This window comes from Anguilla rostrata, chromosome 8 (genome assembly GCF_018555375.3).
Source record: "Anguilla rostrata isolate EN2019 chromosome 8, ASM1855537v3, whole genome shotgun sequence".
Taxonomy (NCBI): Eukaryota; Metazoa; Chordata; class Actinopteri; order Anguilliformes; family Anguillidae; genus Anguilla; species Anguilla rostrata.
The window spans coordinates 38,992,213-39,016,202 of NC_057940.1; the positions used below are offsets into that span (position 1 = coordinate 38,992,213).

The 23,990-nt window shown below is 43.5% G+C and overlaps 1 protein-coding gene across 3 annotated transcripts in view; it reads right to left on the reverse strand.

Annotated features, from left to right (window-relative positions):
* Positions 1 to 22,366, reverse strand: part of ctdp1 (CTD (carboxy-terminal domain, RNA polymerase II, polypeptide A) phosphatase, subunit 1) — a 102,373-nt gene extending 80,007 nt beyond the window's left edge. The window contains exons 1-8 of one of the 3 annotated variants that reach the window (XM_064348214.1): positions 21,581 to 22,366; positions 15,250 to 15,333; positions 14,859 to 14,952; positions 14,570 to 14,698; positions 11,914 to 12,064; positions 10,023 to 10,113; positions 6,143 to 6,309; positions 1,750 to 2,814 (exon numbers count right to left, since the gene is read on the reverse strand). In XM_064348214.1, coding sequence (XP_064204284.1) covers positions 1,750 to 2,814; positions 6,143 to 6,309; positions 10,023 to 10,113; positions 11,914 to 12,064; positions 14,570 to 14,698; positions 14,859 to 14,952; positions 15,250 to 15,333; positions 21,581 to 21,885 — 2,086 coding nt within the window. In that variant the 5' untranslated portion in view covers positions 21,886 to 22,366. The remainder of the gene's footprint in view (positions 1 to 1,749; positions 2,815 to 6,142; positions 6,310 to 10,022; positions 10,114 to 11,913; positions 12,065 to 14,569; positions 14,699 to 14,858; positions 14,953 to 15,249; positions 15,334 to 21,580) is intronic. The other 2 variants (XM_064348213.1, XM_064348212.1) reach the window with 2 other exon arrangements.
* Between the last annotated feature and the right edge of the window lie 1,624 nt (positions 22,367 to 23,990).

Below are 23,990 nucleotides of genomic sequence, written 5' to 3' on the forward strand. Positions count from 1 at the left end.
CTCTATGCAGAGGCCATGTCATTCTGAATGATCCTTTCTGTCTCAGGCCCCGTTATTAATAGCAGTGAATAATAGTAACCCGATGGCATGTAAAATTCATTATCTATTCAGAAAACTGATGCGAATGCAAATCATTTCCTTCACCTAAACTTAGATTTAACCCCACCGTGACATTTAATTGTCCAAAAGTAATTGCTCTTTCTCAGAGAATGAATAGAAAATTAAAATAAACTGACCCTCCCCATTTTCAACAGTGATATCACATTTTGTCATTACACTGTGAACAATGCTATCACATTCAAAGAGCTAGCTATGGTTGCAGGCTATGGTCTTTTTAAAGTTTTTTCCAACTTCACAGAAGAACAAAAGGACGGCTGTCCTGATTCAGTTTAAATGCAGTTTGTTCTCCATGTGGGGCGAAGAATTTAAGACAAAAGACAAACAACAATGCTGTGAAGAGCTGTCTTCTAAACCTGCTGATGTTAATAATGGGAATAATGTCACCGTTTCTGAACATTCATTCTGGCTTGATGTACTACATTTCATTGGGGAGCACTGAGCCATTTTGAAATGGACAAAACAGACACATCTGTGTGTTTCTGGTTACCGCAGTAACAACTACAGCACAACAGTACAGTACAACTAACCAACAAATTAACCACAATGCTTTTAAATTAAGAAATGAAGTGTCTCAAAGATCTACATGCTCAAAACTGAATTTGAAATCAAACTAAGCCAGAGATAACAAATACCATAGCTGCGCTGACGTGGAAACTTATGGAGCCTTATTTCAGAACAGGATTCTAGCACACAACCCCTCAACAGCATGAGCTAATTCTGTCATTGGACCATCTGGTGTCACCAGACTTTGGCATGTCCTACTGATGTCACCAGACTTTGGTGTGTCCTACTGATATTCACATTTATAACTGAAAGATAACTAGCATGCATTTTATGCATTTATCCTAACCAAGTGCGTCGTATTGACAGACAAATGTAACAAATGTGTTGACAGTCAGCTCTACACTTAGCAATGTTTGTCAACAAGAAGCCACTTTTAGACTTATCTTAAAGGTCAGCCAGACACTTGCATTTGCCTGTGCACCTGTTGTTGTTTAGCAAAACCATTACTACACATCGCACAACGTAATAGAGCCTGTGCCTTTATAAATATATTCTGCAAACGACACGTTAACACCTTTTCAATCTTAAATGAATCTCAATAATATATTTACGTAGTCTCTACACAAAGCACCAGTAGTATCCCCGCTTTATAACCATATTTGTGAGTGGCCAATGTTCCACTTTGACTTATAAATTCCCAATACCGATATGCAAATTTTGTTAAAGTGGATTTCACAATATTCACAATTTGACAATATTAATGTCCCACTTAAGGCAGTGAACAAAAGAAAAACACTCAATTGTTAAATGTGACGGAAAGAGGGAGAACCTGACAATAAGGTTCATGAATATCACATAAATTATGCTCATAAACTTCATGACATTAATGACTGAAAAGATCAGGGAGAACGAATCTGAATGCGAGCAGACACTTTTAAATGGATGGCTTTTAATTACTGAGGGGGAGTAGGCATTAATAAAGGCGACGACCATCTCTCCAGCTGTAAAAGTGCGTTTCGTATGAATGTGTTTTAGACATACTTAAACACCTTTATCGCATTCGGTTCTACTCTGCGGAGAAGCCGCAGCAGAAAGAGCCTGAGGAGAAAGGGAAAGGTCACCCACCAGCTCGCGCAGCGATGAGGTGCGTTGTTCGGTTGGGGTCTTTGGGGCTAAGGACCAGGCCTTTGCCGATCTTGGCCCCCAGGGCTTTGGCGTGGTAGGACTCCCGCGTCCTGTCCATGGGGTAGTTGGTGGGGTACAGGCCGCTGAACACGATGGTGATCCCTTCCAGGGACCTGCTCTTCAGCTCCGGGACGATCTTGCGGATGTCGGGCGCCTCGGAGCTCTTCTTGGCCAGGAAGTCGTCGTACCTGGCGTAGTACTCGCGGTGGATGCGCGCCAGGATCTCCTCCAGGTAGATCAAGTGGTCGTCCTGGTCCAGGTCGGGCTCCTCCTCCTCCTCGTCCTCCTCCTCCATGCTCTGGTCCAGAGACTCCTCCCCCATGGTCACCCCCGACTGCTCGCTGTTCTGCGATTCCGTCTCCGCCTCCTTTTTGTCTGGGCAACCGTTGCCCAGCTCGGGGAGGCTTTCCTGTTCCGTTGCCGGGGGGATCCCGGGCGAGGCCTCCTCCCCCGAGGCCGGCCGCTTTTCGGCCACGCCCCCATCGGCATTGTCGGCGGCAGGTTCCGCCCCCTCGGGCCCCTTGGCCTTCCCGTCGCCCTCGCTGTCCGACGCGGACGGGTTGCCCGCACCCGGCTCGCTGTCGCTGTCGCTCGAGAGGTCAAAGTCCAGATCGCTAGTCCTGCCCGTGGGCGCGCTGGCACCGGCGGCCGCCTCCACCGCGTTGGACCCGGCGGGCGTCTCCACCGCCGGCCCACTGCCATTGTCCTCCTCCTTTACATTCGCCGTGTCGTTTACCCGCGAGGCGCCCGCCCCGCCCGCCGCCCCCTCCCCCTCCCTCTCCCCCTCCCCGCCCGGATGAGTCCGCTCGTTGGGTGTTCCCTGAGATGCGGAGGCCTGCTCCTCGGGTTCGGCCGCACCCCGCCCACCGTTGCGTTCCCTCCCCTGTTTCCTGAGACCGTTGCTGTGCTCCTCGAGCCCCGGCGTCGCCCCGTCCTCCTCGCCGTCCTTGCCCGACGCCGCCCCCGCCGTGGGGCCCTCCGCCGTCCGGCTTACGTGATTGGCTGCTGAAACAGAAGAGACCGAACAGGTAGAGAAAACTGAACTGTCAGAGAAGGAAAAAAAATAAAATGCAAATTGCAAATACTGTCAACCTTTGGCAGTAGCAGGCATACACATACGTGAAAAGCAATACAAATGTCTATAAGCCTTTCAAAAAGCTTCAGCTTTTAAACTAGCAGACATCTTTGACAGAACAGCCACTAGCAGCTTGGCCACAGCATAATGGTGTCCTGCGTGAAAGAGCACTGCAGTTTTCACCGTGACATTCAGGTTCTGTTCCCTCAGCTCGACAATGTTCTCCACAGAACATTATCCCAAAAATACCCTCATTGTAGCGACTTCCTTATTTCCGCACACCTATTCTTTAATGTCTCCTGGTTACCTAAGCTACTCTCATAGCTCGACATAGGGGAAACTAGGGCAGAAACTAACGTGGGGCGTGTTGAAACAAGGGCATTTTGCATAGTTGCACCTGAGCAGGAATGATGCATTTGTTTTCATTTATGTCTTACACCAACTCAATTCTCCAATCCCAGTGAGGGGACGATTTCAAAACTTAATCAAGAGTTATTAACAAAAATGTTTGTAGCACTGTTAAAGTAAAAAAAAATCCCCAAAGTTTTGTTTTTCAAATAATTAATGGTGTGTGCACACCACAGACTGCAAATATAAGTAATCTAAATCACTGTCTTGTGTGTTATAAGATAGGATACACTATCAAGCAGAAACTGTCAGCCACGTAGAAATACAACAGGCATACCATGGGGTACATAGTAACACTGCCCCCGTCTATTATAAACGCAGCCACAATAACATTCCATGTAACACTGTATATTCCATTTATACCACACACTGATTCTATCATATATAGGCTACTGTAGGCGACAGGGAGACATTCAGCACAAACAAATGGTAGGTGTCATACGCAGTTAGTTAGACAAAACTTTTTATATATGATAAGATGAAACATGTAAATGGTAAGAAATGTTTGACTGAATTTCCTTTGACTTTTGTTGTATCAAAACAAAGTTCTTTCCAGCCTGTTTTCTGACATTTCTGGAAGCTGTTACAACGTGCCCCAATGCTGTTACAAGTTGCCCCTATGACAAGACAGGTTCCAACATTTGACTTTTGCTACTTTCGGTTAAACTGTAACTGACAGAAATGTCCTAGAAACTGTATAAATGGTCTATAATCAGAGCAAAGACATATCTTCCCTGTGGGTGACAAATATTTACTCTAATATGCGTATATATTTTTTAAATAAGCAAAAAACGAAAAGTGTTAGGTTGTGCCCCAGTCTCCCCCATTTTGCATAGAAAAGGGGGTAGGTAGGAGGAGTATTATTAAAACATTATAAAAGGGATTTTCCAGTTATTGCACTGCTATTTAAGAGGGGTCCAAATGACATTTTCAGGTACAGAAAGTTCCCTTTTCATTTTGTTTCTACATGCTCCAAAGTCTGAACATTACATTGTCCTCATCAAACAAGTTATTATTTGCATGATCTCATTACGAGCCTTAATGTACGTCTTTCAAAGAGAGCATTCATTTATATTTTTAAGGGAACATTATTAAATAAAGAGCGATTTCTTCATGGTCATTCCTCTCATTGCCTCCATTTACCAGCATGCACAACGAAGAACATTATGAGGCAATAAACAATATTCAAAAGAGGGCAGGGAAAAGGCTGAACAGGGGTCAGTATATAATGGCCACAAAATCGGCAGAATTATTGCACGGTCAGCATAGGTCTGCAGCATCCCTTTTCACAACAAAACCAGCCTATCAAAATCTAACGTGTAGCCAAGAATGTGGGCAGCTACGCCAGCTGATCTGGTCGAGCCAAGCCAGCCAATTAACGGCGCGGACACAAACGCGTCACGGCCGCACGGTCACAGCAGAAAGGGGCGGGCAGGCCAACGGAAGAACAGAAGCGGGGAACGGACAATAGCGTTAACGAGCCCCGCCGAGCGCTTTGTTGTTGTTTGTCAGCTCATTACAGGAGCCGTCCAGAGCAAACTGCAGCCCTCCTCCGGTCGGGGGCGTCGCCGTAACGCTCTCCGCAGATCAAAGGCGAACATCGGTCGCAATTGAACCCGCTGATTAAGTCTGACCCGCGTCCGAGGGTGGAAAAAAAAAACACCGAGCCGGCTGATCTGCATAATTCCCTGATCCGAAATCAATGATGGCGAGAGGGGTCCGGAGGAGGGGTGGGGGGTGGGGGATGGTCCCGTCGCGCCCCTCGTCACCCCCCCCCCCACCCCCACCCGCTTAATGAACCTCCGCTCTCCGCCTCGTCTCCCAACGGGGGCACTCCGTTGGGTCGCTCTGATTCTCATCATTAAGCGGCAAACTCTCGCGCCGGAGCGCTACGCCCTACGCATGGAAAGGCTGACCTGCCTTCTCAAGGGGGCCTCGCAGACGCCCCTCATTCCGCAGAAAAATCGCTGCGGCACCCAACACATCCCCGTTCTGTTTTTTATTTTTATTTTTCTAAAGCGCTGCCTTTCAAATTGCGCTGCCCATACTCAACAGGGATTTCGCCTTTCACATAACGCTGATGACCCTTTAATAGCCGCAGGAAGGTAGATACGCAGGAAGGTATATACGCAATTTTTTAAGTGATAATTGTTTTCAGAGGGCTTGCTCCGGCTGCCCAGAGGTAATTCGGTTCAATAAATCCCTCAGCAGCGTCCTGACAACAGAGCAGAAGCTCAACCTGTATTATTTTTAATGGTGTTTGTCAATTTATGATCAACAGACCTGAAATTTTAATTCTGAAGGCTTAGCTAAGCAGCCCCTTCTACACGTATTGGTCATCCTCAGGGGACCAGCCACTCTGAAGTGCAAATTTGGAGATCAGCGAGGCTCATCGACAGCTTTCCCCTGGCAGCCCTGCACCATCCTCCGACAACAAAATACTTCACGCATTACCATCTCAGTAAGATTGACAATGATCATTATGACAGTCCTCGCTTTAGCCAGTTCAGCTCCAGTCTCATTTTGCTCCTGCTACAAACATGAACTCGTCGAACATTAAAGGCCCCCAGATTCACTTTAACCCCGCCGTACTTCGGTCATATTCATGGAAATCAAGCACATCAAAACGACTATATGAGTTCTGTGGTAATTGTAATTGAACAACAAACAAAAACAAACATTGTGCAAGTAAAATAAAAAACAAACACTAAGAAGCAAAATCAGTGTTCAGACGGATCTAGGGCCTCATTCCGACACCACTTCGACATCGTAGCCTTGCATGTAAATTTTTCCGGCTGTCTAAATCGTGTTATTCAAAAGCAGGGTGGAGGCCGGAAACACTCTCCTCACCTTTCTTTGCCATTTGGGCTTCCCTTGATCCAGGAGGGGCGTTGATGTCCCCCGTGCCCTGGAAGTAGGTGTATTTTTTCACCGTGATCAGGTTGGGCGCAAATTTCCACACGTCTTCCCGATCGTCGATGATGCAGACCATGGAGTCGCCGCAGGGAAACAAGTTCCTGCGGGCGGACGACAGAGGAAGCGACAGAAGAGAGAAACGTTCAGGAAGGACAGGATGGATCCGTACAGTCACACGACCGGGAGTCCTTGTTTGTAGTATCTCCTCCAGGGGCCTAACAGAGCTCCTTCCAGCAGATGCCATACTAAAGGTCTCAAAAAAATGAAATAAAATTCTGGTCCCGGGGGCCCGCCCTGGGTTCTGGTTTTTTGTTTCAGCTGAAGCCTCAAAAAATTCACTGTAAATTGAAGACCTATCTTTATACACAAACGCCTCATTTCAGCCATTAAAAACCATCGGCTGAAATACACCTGCAGTGGAACAGTTGTTTACACTAATATTAAGTTGCTTATTCCACATTATTGCTGTTAATAATTTCCCTGTGGGAAAATTCAGCACATCTGTCTCAATTGGGTTTGTTTTGTGGTTAAATTTATTGTTAACAACAAGTTACCCTGAATAAATTACTCAACTGAGCAAAATCAGTCAGTATTTTTCATTTGCTTGAGGGAGCAAAATTGCGGGTAAAATTATTCATTTTTCTGAGGGGTGCATGTTTACAGAAACTTTTGTACATATCTACAAAAAACATTTTCTGCAGGGAAAGCACACCTGCGATGAAAGTCTGAGAACACTTTAGGTCCCTGGAGGCTTTGAGATAGACGACCCTGACACAGACCACCCAGGAGAGACCGTCATTCTCCTTCAGATATGTCAGTCTAGACCTCCTCTCTGGGCAGAATGATTACAGACTGGAGCAAACAGAGACCACAACTTCCCTGCCCAGACAAAATTGGGCATATCTCCCCCCACAGCGAAGCGGCATCACGATCGTCAGATGAGATTCCAGACATGGGGCATTTCAGATGGATTTCACCGAGAGGTTATGTGGTCCCATAAGCAAAGGAAGATAAGATACGACACCGTGGCTCGGAGCTGACTTACTTCCTGCAATAGAACCACAGGGGGGATCCGTTTGAAAGATGGAGAGCCACGTAAATAAAATATCACTGCAGTCAAACATAAGAGGCACAGCACTCTTGGCCCACTCGTACAGAATATGTTTATTGTTATAGATATATGCCATTCAGTGAGTAGATGTCCTTCTCCCAGGTGCAAACATATAGCTGTCATTCGCAAAATGCAACACGTAATACAAATGAAATGTTATCCATTCAAACAAATGGACCATTTAATGAAGTAATTTTGGTTAAGTACTCTGGGTCAGGAGCACAACAGTGATGGAACACCTGGAATCCCTGTGCACCTACTCCTAATTCATATCCCCAGCACAGCTACACCCGTTTATCCTTTCGCCAAAGAAGACTACCTCAGATCCTACCTGCCTGTATGGGCCTTAATGTTTAATTACACCCCGAGACTAGACTTATTTATTGGGGCTTTCTGTGATACTTTAACTGTTTTTCCCAGGTTGAATTAGCCCCTGGCAGAGATGCACTCCGTCTGCGGTGTGGGGGATCGTCAAGACCTGTGCTAGCAGAGCGACTCTTATCTTTGCACTAAAATTGTAGGGTTCTTACTGTAAACTTTACCGTGTTCCTTACAGCTTATGGGAGCCCCCGAGCTTCATTTACAAAATTGTTTAAATCATAAGAGGGAAACGGATACTTCTAAACATTGTGGGTTACCACAGTAACACAGTGGCGGGAAGAACACAAAAGCTTGCATTACATTGTAGAACGGCGAAATATAATGTAAATGTGCAGTTACTTATGTACTAAGTATGGCATAGTAATTATGCACTATCAAGTATATACCATGCCATGCGATAGATTGGCGATCTGTCCAGGGTGTATTCTTGCCTCTTGCCCAAAGCACGCTGTCTAGAAGGGTTCTAGATATCTCTAGAACCCCCCACAACTCTGTTCAGGAATAAGCGGGTATAAATAATGGATGGAAGTATTCATCGGTTGTTTTTGGCAAAGGTTTGTGGTTATAAGGACAAATGGCTTCAAAGAAGAAAAAATGTGACAAAATATTACAAAAAGATCCAGTCTCCTGAAAAATTTTAAACGACACTTTCATGCATCGTTTTATTTAATGTTGCAATGAAACCACCTGGCTGCAATACATCCCAAATATACCATCAGCGTTTTTGCCGCCTGCCCGATGTGTGGACGGCAACCATTGATTTTGCTCGTGTCGGCGCTTGCATTAGTGCCATTCGTCTTCCCAACGACATTTCCCCTGAACAAATCCACATTTCATTCCCGCCTTCGGTCAAAGATGCGAGGCCAGAGAAGTCCTATTACCCCAGCACTCTGCAGCGAAGTTCTGCTCAGCTCCAGCATGTTTTCCCAGCAGGATAATGGCTACTTTGCTGACCGATTCAGACACACATGGAGCATCCTTTAAGTGTTAATTCTTTTTCTGGGTCCCGAACTGCGCTCCAAGACCAACTTTGAAGTCGCCGAAGACAGTGGGTTTCGGCGAGAACGATAGCTTGCAAGAGATTGTTATTTCGCACGAAAACAAAGAGCGGCCTCTTATCGAAGCGCAATAGGATTCTGAGCAAAAATCAATCATCGCGCAGGAATTACTCCTGGATAGCGGGATGATGAAGAAATGCGATTTGCGGTTGCGGTGCACGAGCACATGATTCCCCGGCCCGCGTGCGCTAGCACGGCACGCCGCGGAGCGCAGGTGCCTGATGTTTACCGGGATAAATCGGCTTACTCTGCATCAGAGCAGCATCAGGTGCGCGGCTTTCTAATATAAATTTTGAGCCTGAAGGAAATAAGGGCCATTGAAGCTGAAAATTCAACACAAAACAGAAAAAACAAATTCCATGAACACTAGACCAGAATTATTGGCATAATGCTATCAAAAGTCTATAGCTAGGGTTATTGATATAAAATGACTCCATGCCGACAGTGGTGTTAACACTGCTGTAATTGCACATGTTGTTGTAAACATGTTTTGTTACTCTCAGAGACTGCCAACTCAAGTATCAAATTCATTTCTCAATTTTTTTTTTTTTTTTTTTTTTAAACTGTGAACCAAGGGCCTTAACCTCCCCTGCATCAGATGGGCAAATTTTTGCCATTAACCCCCACTGAACCCTGTAATTCCGGCAGTTAATATTTTATCATGATGAACACAAAAAATGCTTTCTCAGTTTATCTTTGGACAAGATTGATGTAGAGAATTCCCAAAGAAAGCAAGAACTAGTTAATGACCAGTGACCACATAAGGGGTGCAATTATCAGGTTCTCAACACCTCGTGTTTGTGTGAGAGTGTGTGTGTGTGTGTGTGTGTGTGTGTGTGTGTGTGTGCGTGCGTGCATGCATGTGTGCTCATGTCACAAACACACCAAATGTTTTAAAAAGAAGGGAGCAGTAGTCGACTCTCCGACTCCAAAATCTTTCCAGACAGCTTCACATGTGACTACATTATAGTTTTACTCGAGACCAGAAAATGAATGTTTTCAGACATACATATTCATTATTAATGGGGGGAAAAAATTAAATCCAACCTCTCCTATAGAGGCTCATTACCTTCTAAAAACCCAGGGAAAGCCCTGAGATGAGATAATTAGTCCTTTAAAGAGGCAATGTGCTGGAAAGCAGGAGCCTGGCAGGCTGCAGCCAGGGCAGCCAGGACAGGGGGAGCAGCCGGGGCAGGGGGAACAGGGGGAACAGCCGGGACAGCCTGGGCAGCTAGAGCAGGGGGGAGCAGCCGGGGGCCCTCACCTCAAATTCCCCGTTTTGGAAAACGGATCAATGCACTCGTCCCTCGACAGAATCCGGTGAGAAAAGAGCTTCTTCTCCGGGTCCAGAAAGCCTGCCAACAAGACAACAAATGAGATGAACGCAGCCTCCGTAGTTCACAGGCCAACGGGTGCGCCCCGCGGGCCGTCTGTGAAGGGCAGGGCCGCCGAGAGGGGGGCGCGGCCACCGGAGCGGGGGGGACGCGTTTCAGCCGAACGGCCCCCTTCTGCGAACGGAACCAGTTTTCTGTCGTGAAGCGCGGTGCGCGCGTCCGAGCCATTCTGAACCGTTTCAAACAGCTCCCCAGCTGCAACCGGATCCCGCAGTCTTCCCATCCGCCCGCAAAGTACAGTTAAATCTGAACGGTTTTCTCCCTGCTGATGCAGTTTGGCCTCTCGCTAATCCTCAATTAACATCATAATGCTCACGAAATTCTACAGGGTTATTATTATTAATACAAAATGACACCATACTCCCAGGGGTGTTTACATTATCGTTAACGCACATGTTGCAGTATGCATTTTGGTACAGTTTGGTAGGCCGCTTGCTAATGCTTCAATTAACATAAATGCTCTCAAAATTCTACAGGGTTATTATTAATACAAACTGACACTATACTCCCAGGGGTGCTTACATTATTGTTATTGCACGTTGTAGTACGCATTTTGTTAAGAGTTTGGTAGGCCACTTGCTGATGCTTCAATTAACCTCATACATGCTCTCAAAATTCTATAGGGTTATTATTCATATAAAATGACACCATACTTAATAGTGGTGTTTACACTGCTGTAATTGCACGTGTTGTTGTATATGCATTTCCGTACAGTTTGGTAGGCCTCTTGCTAATGCTTCAAGGGACAAATAAATATGTGCTGCCTTATTCTAATTTTTTTATTTGTTGACATTATCATAGAGGCCTCTGATACATAACCTTCATCAACTGATCCAGAGACGCGACACTGATTGCCTTTCATGTGAAATCATCTTAAATGCACAACCCATTCACCGCACTGGGTTGAATACCTGTGGATCCAACTATGGTTAGAGAGTTGCTGAAACCAGTGCAGGTTTTTCTGAGACACAGCTTCTGAAACAAGTGTGCCTCTAAAATGACCTCCCCCCCATTTCTGGTCAAGTGTATAATTGTTACTGGATTCATATACATGTCTAACAGGGTAGAAACCTCCTACACTACACTACTCCTACACTACTACACTACACTAACCTACCTCCTACACTACTGCAGGCTACAGTGCTGCTATTAGGCTTTGGAACAGGGTTTGGCAAAACAAAGGCAGATGCTGCCTCCCAGTGGCGATACATGTAAGAGCAACTCACAGGTCATTATCACTGAGAGTTTATTAAAAAGGAAATGTATGAATTCAAGAGCATAATCGAAGAACTCGGCGTAAAGAACATTTGCACAAATCTGATTTTATGTCACCAAGGAAAAGTGGCTGTTGAAATTTAAAAACTATCCACAACTCCAACACTATCAACAACTGAGAACCTAAATGGAAGCAGATACGTTATTTTATCCAGTTTTATGTGGTATTCATTTATTTTCTCCTCAAATGGGAATGCCAAATTGTATTTCCAAGCCTTTTAAGTAACTGTCTTTGCCTATGTTAATGCAATAATGTGTTCCTCCAGAGCTAATGCATACTCTCACTCTCGTCCCCTGAGCTGGACAGGGAGAACTCCGCCATCTGCAATCCCCCGCGCTAGGTGACGCTATGACCAATTACACGCCACCTTGAGCGGCTGCCAGCCAGCGAGGGCCGGGTGTAAGGCATGGACAGGGTTCGACACTAGGCCGCTGCGCAGAGAGCGTTTAAGCTGCGGCTTGAGCCGACATGGAGGGCCACGGTACCTGCTATGGTGTGCGCGTAGAGCCGGCTGCCGAAGGTAAACACGTGCAGCTCGTAGAGCTTGGCGATCTTCTCCAGGAAGTCCTTGCAGTGTGGGCGGAGCCTCGTGTGCAGCATGGGCTCCCCGCGCCCCAGCTGGAAATGAAAGATTCCCTGGAGGCACCGCGAGAGGGGGAAAAAAAAGGCTCAATTTAGAATCCCTGCATCGCTGCCTGACGAGTGCTGATTTGAGATCAGTTTCCCCTGGTCTGTACATAACACAGTCCAATGGGCTAAAAGACAAAACTGATCCCAGATCAGTAGTCCTACTCTAAAATGCTTTATGGATGCAGGCTCTGGTCTTCCTGGTTTTTCTTGGCCTTTGAAAAGAATGTTATTTTGAATACTTTCTAAGTCAGTGTCCTAGAACTCCATCACTAGTAGTAACTGTTACATCAGCATTAGAATGCGGTTCTCAGGTAAGAACATTCAATCACATATTGGATTACACTTTAATGGGTTAAAGTAGGTTCTAGAACTTGCTGCAACTGGGAGTGATCAATGATAGCTACAATAGCTACACTCCCCATTATAATTAACTGGATAAATGAAGTGCACTCCACAATGGGATCTATCATTAAGATTTATTATATCTGTTGCCTGATATGACATCATAGGTTGGCTGGAAACTGGAATTATTTTAAAATAAAATATTTGAATGAGTGTTAAGGCTTAAGGCTGTTCCTCAAGCCCATCCTGTTAGTCTGGTTATTGTCTTTTTATTTGTATGCCTAAGCATACAAATAAAATAGCTTCATAAGTAAGACATGTGCACAACACAACAAAAACATCTTGAAGCCAGCTGTGCCAAACTGTAAGCACGCAAATGTAATATTAATTGAAAAACACAAGCTTAATTTAATCTAATCCCACCAATACAGAAATGCATCTTAACCAGACATTGCTTAAGTGATGCTGTCAGAGAATCATCAATGTAAATCAAATCACATTTTTGTACATTTATCACCCAAGCATACGCATGAATTATGCATCAGGGAATTTCCCATGATGCATAATTAAGGTTCTCGCAATAACGAGCAAGTGCACACACGTAGACAGACACAGTCATATTTCTATGTAATCAGCAACCGTGTGTGTGTGCGTGTTTGTGCACTTGCGTGTGTGTGCATGTGTGCGTGTATGTGTGTGCGTACGTGTGTGTGTGTGTGTGTGTGTGTTCGTGCGTACGTGTGTGTGTGCATGTGTGGGTTTGTGCGTGCGTACGTGTGTGTGGGTGTTAGAGCATGTGAGCGGAGCAGAGTGGTAGGAAATTCTGCTTCTTACTCATCGGTGTGTGTTTGCACTCCGCACCCCCGCTCCACATCCTTTACTCTTCAACGCTCCAAAGTCGTTCACCACTCACAGAATGGTAAATGGTAAATGGACTGCATTTATATAGCGCTTTTATCCAAAGCGCTTTACAATTGATGCCTCTCATTCGCCAGAGCAGTTAGGGGTTAGGTGTCTTGCTCAAGGACACTTCGACACGCCCAGGGCGGGGTTTGAACCGGCAACCCTCTGACTGCCAGACAATCGGTCTTACCTCCTGAGCTATGTCGCCCCGAAAAAACCCAGCATTAAATCCACGCATGTGTAATCACAAAAATATTTCTATATTGATTCTGAATTACAGAAATAAAAAAAACATTTGTACAATAGGGAAATTTCACAAGTCAAAAGCTCATTATTAGGCTATACATAATTTCAAAATTAAATTGTTCTAAGAAGGAAACGAAAACAGCCATAGCTTAACAGTAGTCTTTTTGAAGAACACAATTTCATTTAGGCTAGTAAACCTCTAATAGCTTTAAAAAAATTTGTTTATGTGAACCAAACAAAAAAGGAAACACAACAGGCTACAATCACAATTAAGCAAGACTTACTGAAGAGTCTTTGAATTGACTGAATGAATAGAAATTTTGATGCAGTCTGAGGTTACCTATATTTAATAATAATTCCATTTAGGAGGAATTACGAACTAGAAACAGAAAACATGAACTATACGGGAACAGAAATTAGCTAAATTTATGAATGTAATGTTTCAATAAAACCTAGGCTACAAATAGAAATTTGGCTAATTAGTTAGCTAGCTAGCTAGCTAGCTATACTGCCAGCCTGTTGCTCTGTATGTTTACAAAAAGAAATTGTGTTTTCTGGCTGCATGTCTTTTCAGATTCCACTGAGAATCTTTGCTTGTGGAGACCCTATCGCCACATTTTCGCTCTTCATTCTGCTTGTTTGAATGTACTTTAATGTGTCAGTCTCATTGCAAAAATATTTAACAAAATGCTCACTAAATTTAGGTAATTGCTTGCTATGGGGTAGAAGAGGGAAGCACTGTAGGCCTACTGGGCCGAGGTTTCTGCCTGCTCATGCGCAAAGCTTGCGAGTGAGTGAGTGATACTGGATCGACACTGGAGCGAAACTGGCACGAGAGAAAAGACCGTCGCTCCATCAGTTTGAAAGCCCGCTCCACGCTCCGGTCAAATTACTTCTGATCCACTCCTCGCTCTGCTCGCTGTCTGCTCTGCTCAGGTGCACTGGTACGCGAATGTGCGCGTATGTGTGTGGTGCACGCATACACACAGCTCTGACGCGCAGACCCCGCTGTCCTCCTACCTTGTTAGACATGCGTTGGCAGTGCTGCTCTGTTGTGTGGATCAGCGTCTGGTCCAGGTCCACCATCAGGACGAGCTTCCTGTTGCAGTGCAGACGCTGCTGATCCTCCCTGCCCAGCTGCTCCGCTTGCTGAAAACAGAGAGCGGCGTTTCAAACTACAAAACCCATCTGCCCACCCAAACTGGTCAGCTTCCTGACACACGCAATCCACTTGAGGCAGAACACTGCAAATTCAGACGACGTGGACGTGGCCGCGTGCGTTTCGGACGTTCTCGACCGCAGTGCTCACCTCCGAGCTGACCATTAGCTCCGGGACGCTGTGCACCATGGAGACCGTAGCCGTGGAGATAGGGACTTGCTGCTTCCCATTCTTGTTCTGAAGTCTGGAGGTGGGTGGAAGGGAGGGACATCGCAATTTGTGATAATTGCATTCTTTGGACATGGAAACCCACGCAGTTCAGTCAGAAAGTACAGTGGAGTATTTTTATTTAGACATGAACACATCCGTGGGAATGCGAAAGCTGTGCCAACACGCATGTTTAAATATATATATATATTTAACCAGGAAAACCCAATTGAGACCAAAATCCCTTTAGCAAGGGGAAGACCTAAATTAAAACACAAAGATGGTGTAGTTTTTGAGAGAAACGGTACGGTAAGGGCGCGCGGGCCCTACTCACTGCGTCAGGTCCTGGCCGCATTCGGCACACAGCCCCTTCATGACGATGGGGTGGCTGCATTCTTCTATCCGCGCGAGCACCGCCCTGGGGAAACGAGAGGAGCAGACGCACGCGCTCAGTCGCCTCCTTCCTTTCTCCTCCTCTCCGAGGGACCTCCGCCCGGACAGCGGAGACCTCGAAACCTCAAACGCTTTTCCATTCAGGTGCGCCGCGGGACACCCCCCCGCTGTTGGCCAGATGTTCAAATCAAAGCAGGAAAAAGGGGTGTTTTTTTTCCCTCGTATTTTTTCCCAGATAGAAACCACAGGTGCGGCCTAAATTTATTCAGAACTAAACGTAAGGACAATTTCACATCAAAACTTCAGGGAAATATGTTCTTCACAATCTCAAACTTGGCCTACATTACAAGAGAAAATATAGCCTACTTTGCATTCACAAAAATAAAACAACATCAAGCGCAATGCACAAAACGCAGTATACATTAACAATATATAAGAAACGGTACCGTTTACCAGACTGACGCTCCAAAAATCCACAGAAAGTTATTACATTATTGCATTTAAAAATTAGAATTATGACATTATTACAGCAGATAGACGATAGGCCAAATGTTATTACACAACAATTTAGGAGATATACTGCAGTTCTGATGAATGAAAGCTTTACATGGTTGTGTCTGTTTATGAGCGTTTGATAGTGCTGCCCAGAGGAAAGTATTTCAGATCCACTCACTGGGGACATCTTAGATCTTTGATTTTTTATGAGTTTTGCTGGGGGCTGCCATTTAATGGATGTATCTCCCAATATGACCATCACTAACAAATGCAGTACAAAGCAAGTTTTTTTAAAATATATTATATTAGTGGCGCCATCTGCTGATAGAGAGCTGTAACAACAAGTGGTGCCATGAGTCAAAGTGTACTTCGTTGTACTGTATTTGTTTTTAAATTTGCATAAATCAATGTTATAGTCAAATTTCAAAATCAACCATTTTAAGAAACTACTTAGTCTCACTTTTAAAAAGCCTGAAGCTACGCCATTATAGACTGCCTACTAAAGTAAGAGGTTTTAAAGTCCCAAGAAATAACCAAAACAGACTAAATAAATCAATAATAAATAAAACGTCATATTTAGTGTGCCTAATATTAGCGCTACACTGTACAGTCATCTGGATCGTACACCGGCAGTAACACTGCATTTCAAAAATACATTAGTGCCTTTACACGATTTTACATTACCATCTCAGGGCTATGTTGTACCACATCAAGCATAGAGCTCCATATCTAGCAGCACCAGGGCTATTTTATCAGTGAGGAATGGAATATTTCATATGACATTAATCATTGTATTTGCCACCACGTAAGGTTTAACAAAGACTTGCTATGTGCCATCTGACCTATTGACCTTCCACTACCCATTACATATACATCATCATATAGTCATCAGGGACCCTTTAGATTACTCTCAGATAGCGCAGACCATGATATGACAATACCACGTGACAACACTGTTGCCTGTAACTTTGCCAGAACAGACGTGGTTATTACAGCTCAACACGTATTAAGGTAACTTCCGTAACGTCTTCAGTATGTTCAGTAAAAACGTCTTCAGAGACGATTGATTATATTTTTATCTCCTGCATAGCACATACTTTGTCTGCGTGTGCTCTCCCTACCCCTGAGCGATCGATCAAAAAATCTTCCCCGCCATGTTTGTATTGGCATTGGCGGGCATTGTAAACTCGCTCTGATTTCTCTCAGATGGCATGAGCAACTTGTGAGGGGTCAGCATGGAAGAAGGAGGAAATGAGGATGATGCAGATATACATATTTTATCCATGACCTTGTAGTATTTATTTTATAAACTGTAGGGAAAGTTTGTGGAATACCGTAATGGCCGAAACACGGTAAGTCTATGTTACCGTTTCTGCCACAGGAATGGCTGGCATGCATTTCATTACATGACAAGTTTCTGATACTTAAGCACATGAATGAACTGCTTATCTCATTCTGTAATATTCTGATGCCTTGTGAGTCTACGTTATATTCAAGCAGCAAAGGTAAGAAACAACCACACCTCACTGGATGGAATCCCCCTTTAACTACCATGCCAGGTACCAGGTGTCTTACCTTGGGATCAGCCTAAAGACAGTAGCCTATATCATAAGGTTGAGCCTAAAGAAAAGCATGTCTGTACAGGACCGATGGTCTAATTTTAGTCTTAAAACTTTCATGAAATCTCTCAATTTCTTCAACAAATGCCTTTTTATCGAAAGGATCCACGGAAGATCAATGAAATGTGGGTTTTCGATTCAGCCATGGAGAAAACAGAGAAGTCAACGGATGGAATAATATGAGTCGTCCAGTTGCCAGTTGAAATGTAGGCTAACTCTAAAACAGGATTCGCATGACAAATTCCCAATAAGTCTAAGCAAAATAACATTGCATTCTATTCTTCTTATAAATGGAACTCAATGACGGCAGTTTAATTTTCAACAAACAAAGCATCTCGTTAGTTCCCCTTGGGAAATCAGAGTTAATCACGTCAAAACAATTACAACTGTCAAAATACCTTGACACAGGCTGTCAAATAAGCCTTCCTTTTTTCCTTTCTGTCTGCAGTTAGCAACAAGCGAAACTTTCACACTCATTTATTCACATTAACATTCTGAAAACTGGAAATGAAACAGGCAGTGGAAGGCATCCTGCAGGGCTCAACAATAATCCTTGTCTGCTTGCACAGAGCAACAAAAGCCAGGTGCATTGGGTAAGTGACAATTCGGGGCTCATTTACAAATCAGTTCATTCATATGTTTGTTTTGCACCACTACGCTAGCACAAAAGCCAAGTTGTGAGAAGATAAACAAGACCAGGTTAAAACCTAGTATATGGCTGGACCTAACACACGTGATCCGGCCGACCAATGGTGTGACTTCATAACTCAGCCGACCAATAGTGTAACTTCACCACTCACTCAGTCACTCAGTCAGTCAGCCACAAACATTTCTGTTTGTAGGGCTGGCCCCGCTGTTGCGGTCCAGCCAAAAGGGGCAGAGGAGGGCATTGGTTACTGAGACCACTGACCAATCATAAAATCGGGAATGTTAGCATAGCAGACTCTTGACTAATCCCCCATTAAAGTGCAGCAGCACTTCTAATGTACATGGCAACAACCGACTGGAGACAAACAGTCCTAATACAATGGTACCTCATGTTAGTTATGGCACCTCATCATAGGATCAGGCAAAACAGATGATTTTGCATTTAATTGACATTCCGTGCAAGGATGGTTTTCCTTTCACTTCTTTTTCATGCAAGTTAATTAACATTTCTCGTTATCTTTACTGACTCCCTCCATCTAAAGAGCTGATGCTAGTTGGCTGCTTTGCTAAATATTACATTGTTAATCTAGCGAGCTATCTAGTTGGGCATACGATGACATTACTGTCTAGTTTGCCTTTTAACCTGCCAGGCACTATGGATGACAATGATCTGAATAGCTATTGAGCTCTGGCTTGTTAACATGTTTGCTTGTTAATGTGAAAACTAAAATGTCAATGAATGTGCACTGTCCCTGTTAAATTAACCACATAAAGTTGCATATTCCTCATACATATTCCTCTTCCCTCAGAGGCCTCCTAAAACAAGGTTTTCGAATTACATCAATGTCTGGGTCTCACAGGGTTAATTTCATCATTGGGTGAACTGCCCAATCGTTTAATCGGTTTGTTATTGACAAGTGAGAGCAGACTTGAATGAAATGTTCCTCTCCTAATTTCCTGTTAATCGTATGGAACTTCACAAATTCAATACAACAGAGGCCTATGTCATCAAGGCTATTTAACACAAGAATTAGCCTACTAGTTGTTTTTCTATTTGAGTAGGCTAATTCCCTTTCTGGAGGTCATTCGTCTTATGGAGCACACAGTTTCAAGTGAAGGTTTTGCCAATTTTAACAAACTATTACTATTTATTTCAATTTTATTACAGATTAAACATAATAACCTACAGTTAACATAGCATGTACAAATGTTTGGGCACCCAGTAACATCTGCTTAGTAACACCTTCCAAAAATGTCCTGTAGCCAGTTAAGTCTTTCTAGTTTTTTCCCCACTCTTCCTCACAAAACTTTTCTAGTTCATGGATATTCATAGTTGCACTTGCATGCACTGCATGGAAATCTTCCTGTAGATTTTCAAAAATATTCAAGCCTGGGGACTGAGATGGCCATTCCAGAAGACCAATCTTTCTTCTCCGTATGGATTTACACGTATGCTTGGAATCACTGAACGATCCACAGAATCAAACTGACTCAAAAACACAAAAAAGTACATACATGATAGGGCACGACATTGTGCCGATCTTAATTACCATTAATATATATTTTCGGCTGGACCGCAACAGTGGGGCCAGCCCTACAAACGTGAATGTCTGTGACTGAGTGACTGAGTGATCTGACTGAGTGATGAAGTTACACCATTGGTCGGCAGGACCACGTGTGTTAGGTTCAGCCATATACTAGGTTTTGACCTGGTCTTGTTGCTTTTAAATTAGCTTTGCTTCTCCCCCTCTCGCCACATGGAAAAACAGTGAGTCCATACAAGAGGAAACAAGACAGGCCAAAGAACTGGCAGCTAAATATTGTCAGAACAGAAGCAAATTAATTGACATAAATGCCATGTGGGAATGATGCCTAGTTAGTACAATTTGCAAATGTGCAACACACAAACTGCCCTCTTCAGCACAAGAGCGAACTGAAGCAATGCACCTACATAAACATTTAGCAACCACTTATTCGTTTTACAGTACGTACATTCTCCTCTATCAGTTAGCCATCCGCAATAAAACCTATATACGTCTCTCTCGTTGCATTCTGGGAATTTGCCATCACTCCAAAGCTTCAAGGCAGCGAACTTGCCTTTAAAGGTCCATGACCAACGTAGTTTGTGATAGGAATTGTTGGAATAAATTCAGGTTGTCAGAACATAATGGCATAAGATGCCAAATGATAAGTGTTGCAGTAAAGACGCATGTATTACGAAAACAAAATGCAAAAACATTCTGATTTTTGAAAAACATAAGCTACATTTTTTTTAATTCAACGTAACATTAGGAATCTACATCTAATACGGCAACTAAGCCAAAAAAAAAAAAAAGTTAATGAAGTCTGAACAGGTTGCGCGCAATTTAGGTCTCACAGCAACTTCAAGACCAGTTCGAATTCAATATCTGGCCTGCCGCTAAAAGCATAAAAGTTGCCAATTATGGTTGCTATTATTGGCCGGGCTTGGATAAATGCAGGTGAACTTTACGCCAGAAAAGTCCGATTTTTTTAAACGAACACAGCATGTTTTGCAATAAAGTGGGTAAGACGATCGCCTATGAGGTCCAGTCACAAGCCAAAAATATGACCACGCCCCTTTCTTGGTGCGCTCCTAGCGCAAACATTGCTAACGTAAGCGAGGTTATATGTAACCAACTAGCAAGCATTAGGGCATGCAAGGTCGATATTGAAAATATAAAAGATGGCTTTAGCACCTATTAATTGTGATTTCATTGCTTCTTGGTCGTACAAAATACTGGCTTAGTAGAAAGCCATGTCATTCTGACATTCAATATATTCTAGCAACTAGCTACGTTATAACATAAACACTACTCACACGAGCTGTATCGAGCTAAGCTTAGCTGGCTTCGGACCAAATAGTAATACAACGAACGCTAGTGGGGCTAAGTTACCCTCCAGCAGCCTGCACACTGAACCAGCATGTATGTAGCCAGTGCTAGCACATGTGTTAAGTTTTCTTCATACTTTAATCTAAGAGTAACACAAAAATAGAAGAAACACAGCTACCTGCACATAACATTAAACGTCAGTTGATTATCGAAATTACAGCGTGTTCGCTCATGCTGTGGGAATGTGAAAGTTCGCTAGTAAGTTACGCTTTGGTAGATCTAGTAGTCTAGTTAGATCTAGCTATTCTAGTTCCCCAGTTAATATTTTAGACATCCAGGTAACGGCAAAATAGTTACATCAAAATAGTTAGGTGGAGAATATTGGATTAGATCTCACTAGATGGCTCTTGATCGAAAGGCATGGTTAACGGACAGGCTATCTAGCTAACGTTAACTAGCCAGCCGAAAACATTAGCTCGCTAGCTTGCTAACGTTGATAGAAAAGCTAGCTAGGGTACAAGAAATTAGCTCATGTTAGCATACAACAGGATACATTAACTAACACTTGACAGGCGATTACAAATTATGAGTATTTCTATGTTAGTCTGAGTTGTTCTTGCGGAGTACTACGATTCATCTCAATTTGTCACCGACTTACCCTGGGGAGATGACCTGTCCAAGTTGACAGCACAGCTCTCTCACTACTCCGGCACGGTCCGATTTCACCTTCTTCTCCGGCAGCCTATTCGACTGCTCTCGTGGTTCCGATCCGGCCTCCTTCTCCACTGGGATAGGAGCACATAATGCAAGTACAGAGTCGACATTAACTAGAGATCCCGGTTTAACTTTCCACTCCAACAACCGCAGAGGACGGGCCCCTGCTGGACAGCGGATCTCCGTCACCAACATCGAGGGGCCCGTTGAAACTGCAGTGCCGCCGCCAGAGTCTGCAGGGTCCTCCATCTGTTTTGCACCCCAAATCCCTTTAAACTTCAGCAACGGTTGTATGTAAAGGTATATCCAATTTCCAAGAAAGTAAGTAAGTCCAAACAGAATTACTAACGATCTCTTAAAGAGCACAAATAAAACAGTCGCGCAACTGAAAAGTCTTAAGCACGAGCGACACAAAATACACCGAAGGTTCAGGTTCGTTCGCTCTTCCCGCCCGTAAACAGGAAACACAAGACTTCAGAGACAGCGGAGCAGTACAGCTTCCGGGAGATGCTGTTTACGGTCTGATCATGACATGATCCGAGCCCGCTGGAGTTCTCTCATCGTGGATTTTGTTAAAGCCACCCAGTTGAACGCAAAAGGGAGCAGAGGAAGCTACGTACTACTTGTGAGAACAAACGTGTTGGCCAGCAAGCGTAGCTAGCGCAATGGCAATGTACAGCGACCGCGCAGATGACTTGTTCATTTGATAAACCCGCGTGTTGATAGCTGCTATTGGGTATATGAACTAAAATGCACAACAATGATTGTATTTTTCCATTTAATGATAAATGTCCAAGATGAGGCTCTGCAACACAGGTTGCAAATGATGCAAGGTGATGTAATGTCTTCACCAATACGCAGAGGGAACCTCTTAAAAGAAGCGTGAGTTTCAGACTGTTCAAATGTTTCATCTAAGACAGATACATAATAATACTTTAAATGGGGTTTTAACGCTTTTAAACATTGTCTGTGACAGACTAGACAGGTTAATTTGAGTTTCATTTTGAGTCTGAGGTTAAACTACTTACACGAGCCTACACTTATTGCAGAATTCTGTGTTGCCAGCCACTGTTTATTATTTCTAATTAGCCAGTTTGGGAAAGTTTATAAGACTACATATCAGTCACAGTCCATTTTAAGCTTAAATAAACATAAACATTGTAACGTATGCTAGTTGAAATAATATTTTACATTTATTGTCATCACCTAACATGGTGATGTGCCATTTTTTAAACAGTGATACCACTGCCAGACTGTGATTTATCCTTTATATAATGATTTACCCGAATGTGCATTTTGCTGGAGGTAGCAAGGTTGGTAGAAAGCAAATGTTAGCTAGTGATAATCCCACCATATAGACAGATGTAGAAAGAAGTCATATTATATTGAAGCCATTTATAGCTATTAGCCAGGGCATGTTACTGTAGAAAATTGTAATATCGTTCTTTATTTTATGAAAGTTGTTGTGTCCATAGTATTGTGTCAGAAATCTAGTTGGCAAAATCATCAGATTCAGTACCAAATCATACAATTAATATCATGTAGATTTATGCAAAATACTTTAAATGATAGCTCTGTAACCGTAGGATAACTGATCTAGTGACATAGTGACATTGACAGATAAAAAGTACTGTCAGTCTAACTTGTTACCTGGGCGGTAAATGTTCATTTTATTTCTGAATTGTGAAGCAAATGAAAATGCTTTTTATCAATCTATGGAGTAGAGTGCCATCTTTATGACTTCAGGGAGACCAAGGCTGTCATCTTGCTGTGCATGTGGGGTGTCACTCACACTTTCTATAGGACCAGCATGGGGCATTATCAAATAAATGGGCATTCTTGGTGTGTGTTTCCTGATACGTCATTCAATTCAGTTGTATTTTTATTTAAATTTGATTAAATGAACCCATTAATCTTCATTCAAATTAGGCCAGTTTTGTCTTACCTTTCCTTCTTCCCATCTAAAAAAATGTATGTTTTTAGGTTCCTTATATTGTAAATAATAATGCATGTCTATCACCATAATTTGTTTCCTTTTGTTTTCAAATAACTTGTGGAAGAGTTGGCTACCTTGCAGTTTGTGTTGTATAAAGCTGAAATAAAAAAAGCTAAATACAGTTGGCTGGCTTTTTTGATTAGTTTAATTCCACGGTGAAATATGAATTAATTATATTTTTTCTGAAAAAAATGACACAGTGCTGAAAAATTGCTTTCGTAGGCTGGACCAACCAAAAGTATTGTAAATTGAAGGTGAAAATGGCCTATTTCGAGTAGAGGTCAATGGGGAAAATCGTTTGTTTTCCCCACTATTGGAGTGGTGATGTTATTGCCACCTGTCCCATGTACACTCTATG